Below are 12,327 nucleotides of genomic sequence, written 5' to 3' on the forward strand. Positions count from 1 at the left end.
TCCCATTCCAGTTGTCGCATGATGTTCTCGAGGGTGGTACTGAAGAGTTTCGGTGAAATGGTATCACCCTTCCAAATGCTTCTCTTGATGTCGATGATCACTTCCTTGTAGAATGGTGAGATCCTGGTAGTGAATCTGTAATACAGCTCACAGAAGATCCTGATGTATTGAGTTTGAACACCCTGTTTGGGTAGGGCTTCGATGACCACTTCTGTCTCAACAGAGTCAAGGCCTTTTTTAAATCAATGAATGTTAGACAGAGCCGCATCTTGAACTCCCAAGAATTCTCAGTGAGTTTGGTTACTGTGTGGATATGGTCGATTGTGCTAAATCCTTTTCAGAACCCGGCTTGCTCACATGATTGTGCTTCATCTAGTGTTCTGCCAGTTCTATTCAGGATGACTTGAGTGAACAGCTTGTAGACGACAGACAACAGGCAGATTGAGTGATAGTTGCCAATGTTGTGGATGTCTCCCTTCTTGTACAGTAGAACAGTCCTGCTGTTTTTCTACTGGGACGGAACTTTGCATTCAGAAGGTAGCGGGTGAAGAGCCAAGACAGTGTATTGATGAGTACTGACGGTAGATTCTTCAGGTGTTCATGTTTGACCTTGTCTGGGCAGGTGCTCTTTATTTCTTTACTGACGAGATGGCGTTTGGATTTCGGAAGGGAGAACATTGGGAATGACATATCCATCCAGCTGAATTTGGTATGTGGTCAGGTGGACATGGTTATCAAAGATATCTGAGTAGGAGTCATAGATAATCTTCTCCATTGCCCTTCTGGAATATGTGATAATTTTCCATGAAGGAGACGGTGGTCCGATCCCATTTGGAATTTTGAGCCAATAGTGACTTTGGTCTAGCAAAACCATCTATTGAAAATGATGTGGTCAGTTTTGTTGTGGAACCATCCACCGGGAGACTCCCATGTCCAACATTTAGATTTGGCCTTCTGTAACTGTGAGTTACCATGTATGGTCTTGGTCGACATGATAAACTCAGACAGTCTCTCACCCTGTTTGTTTCATTCTAGGCCATGGGTCCCGATATGGAGTTCTTTGGCTGATCTCGGTTCTATCTTGGCATTAAAATCACTGACAATGAACTTGTAGAAGGTGTGGTCTTTATAGAACTTCTCCAGCTCCATGTAGAACTTCTCAATTTCTTCTTTGTTGTAATTGGATGTTGGTGTGTAGACAACAAAGATAGAAACTGCTGGCAGTGAGCCACATCTATTCAAGTGTTGTGATCCGATTCGGGTTGTTAGGCATTCGAATGAATCAGTGCTCATGGCCAAGTTTGTGTTGGCAAGGACAACAGTACCACCGATGCCTCTTTTGTCGAATGTTCTGAGGAACAGTTCTTTTCCGGTGTCAAAAATGGTGTGATGGGGTTGATGCCTTCTCATCTCGGTCAGACCAATGATGTCATAATTGAGCTTTCGTGCTTACACCAGATCCTCAATGGATGCATCCAATGCCATCATACATGCATTGAAATTACAGACAGTCATTTTTGTCCTTCTTCATTTTGGCAATGTAGTTTGGCCTTGAGATTTTATCAGCCTCTCCTTCCTCATTCTTCTTAATGCTGCCATATTAGTGGCTCTTTCAGGGTAAGGGGAATGAGACCCATTGTATTTATTGTTTTTGGCATATCAAATACGCCACGGATAGCTTGCCAGGCTCTGCCATGCAGGCAAGATACTTTCGGTAGCTTGCCAGGCTCTCCAACAGAGATAGAGGCTTTTAGGGTGGCCTCTAATTGCCCTTGCAGGTGTTCCCATGGTTCAAACCATATTTTAACCCCATCAAATACAGTGCAGTAATCTTGGAAGGTGGGTATTAAGTGTTTTATGATGTTTCCAGCTGCGTGGTCTGGAAAGTGGCCTGTAGTATGGCAGTGGTTGGGTAGTGGAGGTCTTATTCCCATAAGGATTTTTAATCCCATAAAGGCAGGATTTTTAGTCTTTTTTGTTTATTCTTTATACCACTTACAACCATTTATTCAGTAAATATTTGCTGAGTTAAGACAATGCATGATTTGGGGCTGGAGAGATAGCACAGCGGGTAGGGCTTTTGCCTTGCATGCAGCCGACCCAGGTTCGATTCCCAGCATCCCATATGGCCCCCTGAGCACTGCCAGTAGTAATTTCTGAGTGCAGAGCCAGGAGTAACCCCTGTGCATCGCCGGGTGTGACCCAAAAAGCAAAAAAAAAAAAAAAGACAATTCATGATAAACTTAAAACCCAAAATTTAAAGGGATAAAAATTGCTCCAAATTCAGTTTCTACTATTACTAATAGTTTTTAACATAAGTGAAAACTTTTGCTTATTAAGTGCAACTGATTCTTACCTTGTTTCTCCATTGTAGGAGACAAGAACAATTTTCAGAAGGGAAAAAATGATCTCATAATATTGTTTTAGGTAACCATACAATCTTGTTTATCTCAAACTGTCTTAAGTTTACATCTGCTATCATAACTTGATTACTACTAATTTCCCTTTTTTATTGTCCAGACAAGCCAGTTTGAATGAGAAATTATGAGGGCATTTTAAGTCATGGTGCCTTTGTAAATCAGAATAAAACATACAGAATCTTTACCTAGAAAAAATATACAGATAATATCCACACATACACGATCTTTTATATGCTTTCAGATTGCCAGATCCCAAACAAGTCTAAATTTTCCATTATGTATAATCACACACCCTTACAAACTACTTTTTTGGCAAGTAGTCTCAGAGCTGAGTGAAAGATGAAACATTTCGATAGTTAGCAAGAGGCCATTACTAGCAGTACAATCAGATTGTCTTTCTGTGGCTTCTGAGATAATGATGAGGACATTCACTTTAAGACCGCATAGAGCTGTGCTATAGTTCTTTCCTGGAACCTGAAATCTTAGACCATTGACAAAGTCTGGGAAGTAGCACAGCAAATACACAGAATGGACTTTATATCTGTAGTTTACTGAATTACACAATTCTACGAAATCTTCCTTGTATGAGATAACTAGTATATTTTGAAAGTTACCACTTAATCTGACATAAAAGAATTGCAAGGTGATGCGGCACTGCAGAGAGAGAGAGGGAGATGATAGATAAATTAATAGATACCAGAGGCAATTGAAAAAATAACAGTAAGCCATCACAATTAAATATTTCATAAAATAGAATTAGTTTTAGATATTCTTTCTACAGATATCATGAGATTTCATGCTCTTTGTAGAGTACATAGTGAGGGAAAACCTGAGGAACTTGGCTATTTGTTCAAGGTCAGTATAAGAAGAATAAGAGCACTGTAAATATAAACTCTGAACAGATGTTTTCTTTGGGTGAAGAAATAAAAGCAAGAGGTCCCTAAATTGTCTTTATACATCTATGATCTGGAAATTGTTTTTTGTTTCAAATGGATCAAAGTATTAGTGTGTATATCTGTACAGAAATAAACCATTTAATTATTCATGAGACGTAGTCTATATAATCCCAGAACTGAGTTGAGTGAAGAGCCACATTAATATTTCAATTTAGTAGATGTGTATGTGGTTTGTCCACAGGAAGTTTTTGTTTCCCATAACAACCATTCAAGCATTTCTTAGACAGAAACCTAGCTCAACTGAATGGACAGTCTTCATTGTATCTCCTAAATTTTTAACTCACCTATAACTGTTGCACACCTACTCTCTGAGCAAGCTCTTCCTAATTTGATAGTTACCATGTGAACTCCCTATTTTTTTAAGCAATTCTTTTCATATAGCTTAAGTTCTATATCCTTTTCCTTCTCTCCTCAAACTATGATGAATCCCTAAATATCTTTCCTCTTAATGCAAATACTTTCACATTATTTCCATATTCATTATTATAATTAGAATTCAGGGCCTTTTTAAAGTCCAACCCTTTTTTCTATGCAAATGTCTGAAGAAGTGTCTTCCTTGAATCTTTTAGAATTCTTCCAACTAGAAGTAGTATATTTACACATGGAGTCTCATTTCCTTGGATTTTTTTTTTCAAATTTTCCTATAGTTTTCTCATTACCTGTTTCATAATAATTATTTGGTCTTTATTAATATAGTTTTACTTTAGTTTATATGCATTATTGACTGGGAACTTTTAATTTCACATATTTTTATATAAGCCATTTTAGGTCATAAAAGTTTTTGGAAAGTTCTCACAATTCCTTGTCCCCGTTCCTCTATTACTCATTGCTGACATTAATGTGGTGAGTATATTATTATTCATAAATCAATATTTACACAGTAGTATGGCTTAGAGTACCAATTTAGGGTTTACTCTTGTATTGTTCATTCTTTAAGTTATTTCTGTGCCATACAGAATAGTTTTATTGTCCTAAATGACCCCTGTAACCCCCTATACTTAACCTCTCCATATATCTTACCATTGCCTAACTAGCTCAAAGTCACCTGGGTGTTTTTTTCTTGTTATCTTTCAGGAGTTTTACAATATTGCATGATGTAGTCTGTGATACATTACTACATCATGGGCTAACTCAAAGTGTGTAGTCTGTGATGCATTACTACATCAAAGTCAGGGCTTACTCCTGATATGGGGAGCCACTGTATAAGATGCCAGGGATTGAAATCTGCTGAATGCAAGGCCAGCTTCTTTCCTACTTTTCTGTCTCTTCTGGTATCTTAACTTAAAAAATATGGATTTTTAAAAATCCATATTATATAGTCTGTTTGTTCCAGTACTGTTTGGTGAATGACTTAATTATCCAATTTAAAAGCAAACAAACACGAGATCCCAAAACTTCTTTGCCTCTTGGTTCAAAAATAAATTGATAATCTTATGTTGCATGAGGTGATATATCAGTCGATCGGAGGTGCAGAGACAAGACATGTGAGAGGCATGTAGAGAGCATGGACGGCCAAGGCATTGATCTGGCTCTAGGTGAAGAGCAATTACAAGGGCCTTCATATATATATATATATACATATATATATACATATATACATATATATATATATATATATATATATATATATATAGCAGTTACATCCTAATGACTTCATCACAGAGAAAGAATCACTAACAAGAGTACAAACGGTATTTGGATAAGCATTCGTCAAAAGAACATCGGTATACATTGGCTTGTCAAAGCTATGTTGTCAAAGCTATGTTGTAATGATTAAAATGTCAGAGGATTGCTTGCTTCGGCAGCACATATACTAAAATTGGAATGATACAGAGAAGATTGCATGGCCCCTGCGCAAGGATGACACGCAAATTCATGAAGCGTTCCATATATTTGAAACCAAAGAACAAAAATTTGTAAGTCTACAACTGTGCCTCATGGTGTTTCACAAAATTAAAAAAAAATGTCAGAGGAAAATATGGAGCTGGACACGTAGGCTGTACAGATTATGTCCTGACATTCTTGTGTTTGGTTACTCATAGGGCAAAGATAAGGCTCATGCTGATGCTTGAAGGTCAAATCAGGTTAAGGATGTGTATGACAGGGGGAAACTGCTACTTTGTATTGTCAAGATAATGTATGATCAGGAGGGCATATTAGAGCATGCTCTATTCCTTTAGATCATCGGACTCACAAATATTGTCTTGCCCACTTAACTCCAAGTGGTGCCTCAGTTCTGCTTCCTGCTTGCAGGGCAGCGTCCAGAGGCTTGTCGTAATGCCCTGGTTTAGCACCAACATATATTGTTTATGAGCTCTCATCTCTGTTTTAACATTTTTTTCTTTATTCTCTTAAAATGACACCCTGTTCTGACTTTCTTGATTACATTAGCTTTCGAGTAAGTCTTGATATTGGTGTCAGTCCTTCAACTTTATTCTTCTTCATTATTTTGTTGGCTAGTCTGGATCTTTTACTTTCCCATATAAACTTCAGAATCACTCTGTTGGTATCCACAAATCTGCTAGTTGGGAATAGGGTTACATAAAACTGTTTTGTTAAAATCAATTTTTAACATAAAACTTTTACCTCACATCTATTTCTTTTATATAACACTAGCTCTGGAATACATTTGAGTATATTATTATTTATAGTAGGCCATCTAGAGTTTAAGATTAGTATTTATCTTGGTATTTCCCATTAATTAAGCAATCATCCCATAGTTATTCATGACAGATGGTTTCCTTTCATACTTATGAGGTTGCCTTTTAGTCATACATTAAATTCATACATTCCCAGATGTGTTACTCTAAGCTAAATATTCAGTCACATATGTCCTTTATTGTATCAATATGGCTATGTTTTAATCATTGTGTTTTAGAAATGTTTTAATATTTAATAGGACTAGTTCTACCTTTTTGTTTTTCTCTTCTACAAAATGTTCATACTCCAAATGAATTTAGATGTATACTTTACTGGACTTAGTAATTCTGATAAGAGCTTTTGTTGAAGAGAGCTACTACAGTATTTGTATACTATCTATCTGTTTGAATTTTTTTACATTAAAGCTTAAGAGTCATGCAACATACTCTCTCTTAGGAAAAGAAAATACTGATAATTTTATGTCAGAGAGTATATAATATTGAAAATTTTTGAAAATTTGGAAAGCAACTTAAATAGTACGATGGGAATTTTTTTAAATTCTAAAATAGTAACTTGAGACTCAGTGGATCTTAGTTTTTTATTATCTAAAAGAAGAAAATTTAAACTTCCAAATGAAAATTCTGTAATTCTTTCCTGAATTAAACAAAATGCATTAGAGTGGACGTTTGCCAGGTTTATTGAACTGTGTATGTTTCATGATTTGACAAATACCTCAAAGTTGAGGGTTCTACCTGATTAATTTCAAAACAAAACAAAACAAAGTAGCCAGGAAATTGGTCTGGATACTTCAGTAAGTAACTGGACTTTTGTAACTTCATTTGTCTTATAAATTTGTGGTAAGTTTTCCCCCCAAGTTGATTATTTATAAGAGTTTGTGATCTCATTATTTATACATAAAAAATAACTAGAAATAAAAAAATCCTTGTTCAGGGCCAGATTGATAGTACAATGGGTAGAGTGCTTGCCTCACATGTGACTTACTTAAGTTCGATCCTGACATCCCCTTTGGTATCTTATCTCTGCCAAGAATGTTTTCTGAGTGCAGAGCTATTCAGGAATAACCCCTGAGCACCACTGGATATGGGCCACAAACGAACAAAGAAAAAAATCGTTGTTCAGTAATGAGAGCGACAGTTAAGTGAGAGAAAGCAGGTATAAAAATCAGCAAAGGATCAGAGAAATAGTACAGGGTTTAAGGATAGTGCTTACTTCATATGTGGCCAACTCTGGTTCAAATCTAACGCCATAGAACCAGGATTAGCCTCTGAGCACAGTTGGGTGTGGCCCCAAGCCCCAGTTAGCATAATGGCATAACACACTAATTAGCTTCTCAATAAATGTTATTTTTTGCCTTTTGCCGTATCAAGAGTTAAACTTACTGCTTTTTTAAATGTAATAGATTCATCTAAATATCAGTAAATATAAGTAAATATCACTAAATATATAAAGTATGTTTATATATTTAGTAAATATATCCACACGGCAAAGCCTGGCAAGCTACCCATGACATATTCTATATGCCAAACACAGTAACAAGTCTCAAAATGGAGACATTATTGGGCCCGCTCGAGCAAATTGATGAACACCGGGAGGACAGCCACTGCCACTAGTAAATATATAAAAGTGGATTTGAAAATTTAGCACAGCAGTAGGGCGTTTGCCTTGCACACAGCCAACATGGCCGACCCGAGTTCGATTCCTCCTCCCCTCTCGGAGAGCCCGGCAAGCTACCGAGAGTATCTCGCCCGCACGGCAGAGCCTGGCAAGCTCCCCGTGACGTATTTGATATGCCAAACACAGTAACAACAAAGTCTCCAATGGAGACGTTACTGGGCCCGCTCGAGCAAATCGATGATCAACGGGAGGGCCTTTACCTTTACTTTACTTTACTTTACTTAGATTTAATAGTACTTGTTAATAGTATTTGCTAGTAGCTTAACTACTTGTTCAGTAAATAGATGTCTTGGAGTCTAAATATAATGAGTATATTTTTTAAAGTATGGGAAAATAGCGAGGAAATAGCTAAGGCTGCAAACCAAGACCCAGTGCAATTTTTACTTAATTTGAAACCTTGTTTGGATCAGTAGTTGTTTTTAAAATTTTGAACGTTGAAATTTTGGAATTATTTTTGTTTGCTTATTTTGGGGCCACATCCAGCAGTGCCAGGGTTTATTCCTTACCCTGTATGCTGGGATAACTTCTGGTAGTACATATGTGGTGAAGGGAATAGAATACATGTAAGGAATGCGCTGTTTCATTTGTCAAGCCCTTAATGTGTTTGTGTTATTTTTTAAAAGGGAGAAAAACTTGTTATTTTTGTTTCTAACTTGCATCGGACTTGGAGGAAAACTAACAAACAAAATAACCTAGCAAAACTGTAAAAAGGTTTAAAAAGATTTTAATTCCCAAGGCCTTGGGAACTTCTCAGGTAGACACAATTTGACACAGCCCAAATCAGAGACATAAGAGAAGCACATTGAGGATACACACCATTCTTTACATCAGTGTTTTTCTTTTTCAAACTGTCTGTGTCCTACCAACTATCATCCTAGTCTCCTACCAAGGCCCTTTATTTATGTGATTTTCACTGTGGCTTCTTGGAATGTCTTGGGTGTCCATAGTGGGTCATATGGGCACTGTTGCAAAACACTACTTTGTACCGCTATTTCCTTTGGTCATATCGTAAATAGTCAATTGGTAGACATTGAGTTGAGATTGATAGAGACTGAATTGAAAATCTGCAAAGGAATCTCAGGAGTCTGGTAAAACAAATATCACAGCTTAGACCTGCTAAGATAGTCAGAACTTTTGTATATCCATCATCTTAAAAAAGAAAAAAAAGGACAGAGAAATAAGGTTTAACTTTTTTTTTGCATAAGTTGCCCTACAACTGTGTAAGCTTAATAGAAATAGCTGAAAAGTTTACTTTAAAATTTTCTTTCAACTTACTTAATGAAACTTGGAATGAAGGGATCAGCTCATCACTTAGGAGCTGATTTAGGTAATCCTCCAGATTTAAAAAAATAATTAGTATGAAAATATAAAATACATACACACATATATAAGATATATACTTGTACAATATGAAAATTTAATATGCAGTATCTGCCGTACCAAAAAAAGAAGTCACTAGGTATACAAAGACTTAAGTATATGGTCAGGAGCTAACTCCTGACTGTATAATGCAGACTTCAGAATTTGAAATAAAAGAGGGACTGGAGAGATAATATAACTAGTGGGGTGTTAACCTTGCATGCAGCTAACCAGGCTTCTGTACCCTGCATCTATGGTTCCTTGAGCACAGAGCCAGGTGTAATTCCTGAACGCAAATCCAGGAGTAACCTCAGTGTTGTTGGAGGTGGTTCCCAAATGAACAAAGACAACAACAAAGCAATTGAAATAAAGGAGACTAAGGTTGATGAGGCAATGATGAGGCTTGGGAGTCAGAGGCCCAATTCCAAAGTCAAGCTTCACCTTTTGTAATAATATGTGACTTTTTTTCGTGTGGAAGTAAACTGAAGAAAAAAATGATTCAGAATGCCTATATATGTCATTAGTTTCTTCATACATAAAATGTAGCTATTGAAAGTTCATTTAAAGTTTTTAGTAAAAAACTTGGCAGTAGTAACCAATTAATATGAGATTTAAATATTTAATAATAATAACCTCTGCACCTAAAATTGTAAAACAAAAGCTCAATATTTTGGAAGCAGTCAGCAACCTTTTTTTTTTAGGTTTTGGAATAGGTCATGCTAATATTTGGTAAATTTAAATTTATTTAAAAATGAATGTAAAATATGAAAAATACAATGAGTATCACACTACTCATATAATTTAGAATTAATTACTCTTGTGTTTTTATTCTCTGTTCAGGATAGTGACTGTCTAAATGATAGTTTATGTTTCTTAACGGAAGGTTTATTTTTACTTGACTAACAAGATTGCCCCTTTTCAGTCTTAATATGATAAAATGTTTAATGTAATTTCCTACAGGTACTGAAATATTTATTTTCTCAGATTAGTAGAATTAATAGAATCAATGTTGTCATTTAATCCTACATCCTTGGGTAATAATTTTCTCATTATATGTTGAATAAATGTAGTACATGTGTTGTGGATTTGGTTGTTGTTTAAACTCTAAAATTGGGCACGTTTGTTATGAACTTTATATTTCCCTTCCTCAATTAACCTGCAGTAAATCATTCTTCTTTTAATGGATTTCATTAAATAATTCTTGTTAATAGTAATAAGAGATGTGTCATGAAATCGTTCTACATTGCTTATGCATAATTACAATTTTATTGCATTGTAGTGAGTCTTTTAATCCTGTGGACCATTTGTCTTGTCTTGTGTGTTTAGCTGACAATTCATTCCCAGCATATGCTATTGCTAAGCCTTTCTTTGGGTACTGAGAAATTTCGTTTGTCATAGTATTATTACTAATTCTCTCTACTTTAGAAATGATTTCTCTTATGTAATAGAGATCATTTAAAGAAATTCTATTACTAATATTAGCACAACATTCTCCTAGAACATTCCCACACTCGCTTTGTATGTGTATATGTGCATTTGTGACTGTTTTGTATTTAAAAGTGAAAAGGATAAGGTAATAGAATGTCTTTTCAATTGTTGAAATTACTGAAATGATGGCATATCTTTTCTCCCAGATAAACATTAAAAGGAAATCATTTCATATTTAAAATATTTTTTTAAGAAAATAAATTTAAGAATCTGTTTCTGCCTCTTTTGGAGTAGACAGTGAACGATTGTCACAAGATTTGGACATGACTAAATAGTTTTTCTTTGTCTCAGAATCTAGACAAATAGACATAATTCAAATAGATTAATTTTTAAAAGGAGAAAAAATCTTTAAATCAGCTAAATATATTTGAAATATATGGTAAAAATAAGATCTTTCTATATAGTAAAATCCTTTTCTTAAATAATAATGTATGTTTTTGAAATGCAAAGTTTGGGGATAGTCTAGATAAAAATTATCAGTGTACTATGTAAATTACCAAGAAATAAAATACTGTTATAAGTAACCTAATGTATTTCAAAGACGATGCAAAAAAGAAATTCCATGTGTATAGCTGAGGTGATATTTATGTTGCTTTATAACATTGAAAAATAATCTCTTTATAATTGCATTTTATGCTCATTTGTTTCTGAGAAATTTCTTGTTAATAGATCACAATTCTCAGCTATTTCCCACAGTGGCATTAGCTTCTTACCTCATTAATGATTTTTCTAGATAAAATGTTATAAATAAATATATAAAGTTGAAAACAAACCTCAGTTTTCTCAGAACACTAATCTTATGTGCCATAGAAACTTGTCTTTGAGATTATGTCTCTCAGTGTTGAAAATTTCTATTCTGATTGAATTGTTTAAAATACTATATTTCAGTTAGGTCCTTGTTGACATAGGCTTCTTATTTTTTCCTGTTTCACACATAGTATGATAGCACAGCGGGTAGGGCGTCTGCCTTGCACGCAGCCAACATGGCCGACCGGAGTTCGATTCCTCCGCCCCTCTCGGAGAGCCCGGCAAGCTACCGAGAGTATTTGGATATGCCAGACACAGTAACAACAAAGTCTCCAATGGAGATGTTACTGGGCCCGCTCGAGCAAATCGACGATCAACGGGAGGGCCTTTACTTTACTTTACTTTACACACATAGTATATAATCATGTCTGTTTTTTTAAGTGTTGTATCAGGATTATGAATGACATCTATATAATTGGTAAATATGGTTTAAAGATAATTTGTTTATGATATAATTTCGAAATATTTGGCATCATATAACTTTTGTCATACTATGAAATATTACACAATGCTAGAAATGTCTGGATAAGAGAAGTAATTTATTTGTTTCATAAGAGATTAATAGATGAATGATAAATTTCTGAATTGACATTTTTCATTGAATAAGTCTTTGTATTTAGAGAAAGAATTCTTTAGAGGAAGTCTTTTAGGTTTGAGAATCAGGTAAACATTTATATGTGCTTTTGAATATAATAGATTAGTTTTTCTTTTAATACTGTTTTTGACCTTTAGAGTTGCAAGTAGATTTGGGTGCAGGGACCAGATTTCAATTTGCCCAAAGAACAGTAATTGAAATGTTGCTAGGTATTTATTTGTTTGCTGTTATTTATTTTGACTTTTTCTTTCCACAGCAAGTTGATGTGGAAAAATGGGTATGTGTTTCTATGTATTTACAAAGAAATTGTGATCTAATGAGTGCATGTTTGCTATTGCCTCTAATCTTTTTAATTTTATTTATTTCC

General features: G+C 35.1%; 1 protein-coding gene and 1 non-coding gene across 2 annotated transcripts in view; both read left to right on the plus strand.

The window, feature by feature from the left end:
* The window catches only part of RYR2 (ryanodine receptor 2), a 754,458-nt gene that overhangs the window by 257,165 nt on the left and 484,966 nt on the right, over positions 1 to 12,327 (plus strand). Inside the window, exon 4 of the mRNA XM_056113587.1 lies at positions 12,221 to 12,237. Within this exon, the coding sequence (XP_055969562.1) occupies positions 12,221 to 12,237 (17 nt within the window). The remainder of the gene's footprint in view (positions 1 to 12,220; positions 12,238 to 12,327) is intronic.
* LOC130022964 (U6 spliceosomal RNA) lies at positions 5,166 to 5,271 on the plus strand. Its single transcript, XR_008792345.1, has one exon. It is a non-coding gene; the product is annotated as a U6 spliceosomal RNA (small nuclear RNA).

Source organism: Sorex fumeus, unplaced genomic scaffold (genome assembly GCF_029834395.1).
Source record: "Sorex fumeus unplaced genomic scaffold, SorFum_2.1 ptg000021l, whole genome shotgun sequence".
Classification (NCBI taxonomy): domain Eukaryota; kingdom Metazoa; phylum Chordata; class Mammalia; order Eulipotyphla; family Soricidae; genus Sorex; species Sorex fumeus.